The sequence below is a fragment of the Eurypyga helias genome, unplaced genomic scaffold (genome assembly GCF_000690775.1).
Source record: "Eurypyga helias isolate BGI_N326 unplaced genomic scaffold, ASM69077v1 scaffold5324, whole genome shotgun sequence".
Lineage (NCBI taxonomy): Eukaryota > Metazoa > Chordata > Aves > Eurypygiformes > Eurypygidae > Eurypyga > Eurypyga helias.
The window spans coordinates 70,417-72,723 of NW_010244216.1; the positions used below are offsets into that span (position 1 = coordinate 70,417).

Sequence of the window (2,307 nt, forward strand, 5' to 3'; positions counted from 1 at the left end):
TAGAGGCATTGCCTTGCTCAACCTGAAAAGCCATTACACCCTGTTTTCAGATACCAGTCAGACACAGAAAAGGATCAGACTGAGTAACTGTGTCATGGAATTATCATTGAGATGATACTATCCATTACTGTTGTTTAAAGAACCAGAAAAAAACAGTTCTCAACCGGACCTTCTTTGGTCACTTACCAACACTGTGACATGCACGCTGTCAAAAGCAGGTTCCAAATTTTCAGGTGTGGAAAAAAAAAACAAAACCACGATTACAAATACTGTTGAATTCTGCACAATGGGCAGATAGGCATCAGACTACTCAGCCTACATTTTAAAATAAGTCTTGGGAGCACAAAGCAGTCAGAACAGCATGAGGGCTTGGCTTCTGCCGATGTGATGGAAGATGTAGGCAGGAACTCTTGATCCTCCAACGGGCAAGTGGGGGTTACACATTTACATTGCCTGGCTTGTTTAATTGTACTTGACATCAGCACAGTGCTTTAAAGTGCATGAAGACAGATGGTCTGTCTTGAATGTTACCGAAGAGTAGGTGCTACCTCTAAAACAGGATAAGCCATAAAAGAAGAGGTAGAAAGCAACAGAAAGCTAATACATTCATCGCAAAGTCTGGTGAAGTGATTAAAAATTCTGTTATTCCATGAGCTGGATTCTGCACCCTACAGAAGCTGTAAGAAGGATACATAAACTCTATAAGCATCTATGCAATCCATAGTCAATCATGGAGGCCTCTAATGGGAGAGCATTAACACTCATTTGCCTATGTTGGAATTTAGATCGCTGAGGGCTTCTCCGTTCATTCATCAGCTGCTTCAGCCGTGCTGCCAAGTCTGTGCTTCTCACCACTGTCCTAGAGCAGTCCTTATGAAGACTTTGCCTTAGAGTAAAATGCACTGCTCCCTTTGCACACCGTGGGTTTAGGGGAGGGCAGTGGTGCTGTTGCACAGCAGCTGCCTTCCTTCCAGCCCAACCATGTGCTGTTCGTCTTCTCTGAGAGACTCTTGGCTGCTGCTGATCCCATGTCGTTTTTGATTCCCACAAAATGTTACAGAGCAGATATGTATGCCAATAGCAAATAGCAAATGAACAAAACCATTCCTCCATTGCAGACTCAGCGTTTACTTAGACACTGAAGTCAGTGCATCTCAACATGTTAAGCAGCAAGTTCACATGTAGCAACTACACATAGGCATGCACACTTAGGGACGGCCCTCCCGCCAAGTCTGGTTTGTGCGATCTGTGACGGGAGAGCGACGGATACATGGATTTTGAGGATGTGTCAGCCCAGCACCAGAAGCTGCAGTACATTGCCCCTGCAGCGATGAGAAGTACAGCGCTCACCCAGCCCACGTAGAGAGCAGATCCTAGTTCTCGTTTCAGTGGCACAGGGACCTTTGGATCATAGAAATCGCGAATGATGCTACCTGCAGTCCAGGAAACGGGGATCAGAACAAGGATACCTGTCAGGAGAAAGGCAACTCCAGCTGCCAGTATGAAGATACTGATGCCCTGGGGATCCTCCTTGGTCCTGTGAGTGTACTTCACACCAACAATGGCCAGCAAAAAGGAAACGATTGACAGGACCACTGCAATGCACATGAGGGCTCTGAACGCCTCCAAGGGTGGGGGGAGAGCCAGGATAGAGTCATAGAATTTGCACTGCAGCCTGATGCCCAGCTGACTGATGCAGTCCATCCATAGTCCTTCCCAGATGGTCTCAAACACCACGATGTTGGCATCAATGTAGGCGGAAACTCTCCATTGCGGCATAGCTGTGGTTGCCAAACTCCCCACCATGCCGACACCTCCAAATATCAGACCAATGATTTGTAACACACAGCAAGCCATGCTTCTTCTGAAAAAAAAGAAACCTCAAGTGAGGTGGCCTAGACAGTATTCCAAAGTCACTTTTTCATAGAATCAATATAAAGCATGAGAGGAATATTTTCTCCAGTAGTGTCCTCATATGGCAAGTTGTTGGTCTTTTTCAGAAGCAGCTCGCTCCACTCTGAGGTTCAGACAGGTGGAAATCCATTTCTGACTGGCAAGAAGGACCTGCTATTTATTTGCTTTGAAATCCCCTCTGACTATAGCGCCTACCCATCAAGCCTAACAAGTTTCCAACCAATGGGAAACTAGGAGGGGTGTGTCATAGTTGATTTTATTGCTTCTCATAGTGTGTCTGTAGTGATGTTATAATTAAGTAAGTGTCAAGGATTCAATTAAAGGTGCCTAATTGCAGGGCTAATAATTTCTTAACTGCAAGTTTGCAGCTATGTTGAAATTTAGTACAGAAAG

The 2,307-nt window shown here is 45.3% G+C and overlaps 1 protein-coding gene across 1 annotated transcript; it reads right to left on the reverse strand.

Moving 5' to 3' along the window:
- Nucleotides 1–1,188: 1,188 nt before the first annotated feature.
- LOC104508144 (claudin-8-like) lies at nt 1,189–1,857 on the reverse strand. Its single transcript, XM_010149665.1, has one exon. It carries the CDS (start codon nt 1,855–1,857, stop codon nt 1,189–1,191), a length of 669 nt encoding a protein of 222 aa, XP_010147967.1.
- Between the last annotated feature and the right edge of the window lie 450 nt (nt 1,858–2,307).

Bases quoted from the DNA above. Each gene is read 5' to 3' on its own strand.
- LOC104508144 (XM_010149665.1), bottom strand. From the start codon at position 1,857: ATGGCTTGCTGTGTGTTACAAATCATTGGTCTGATATTTGGAGGTGTC.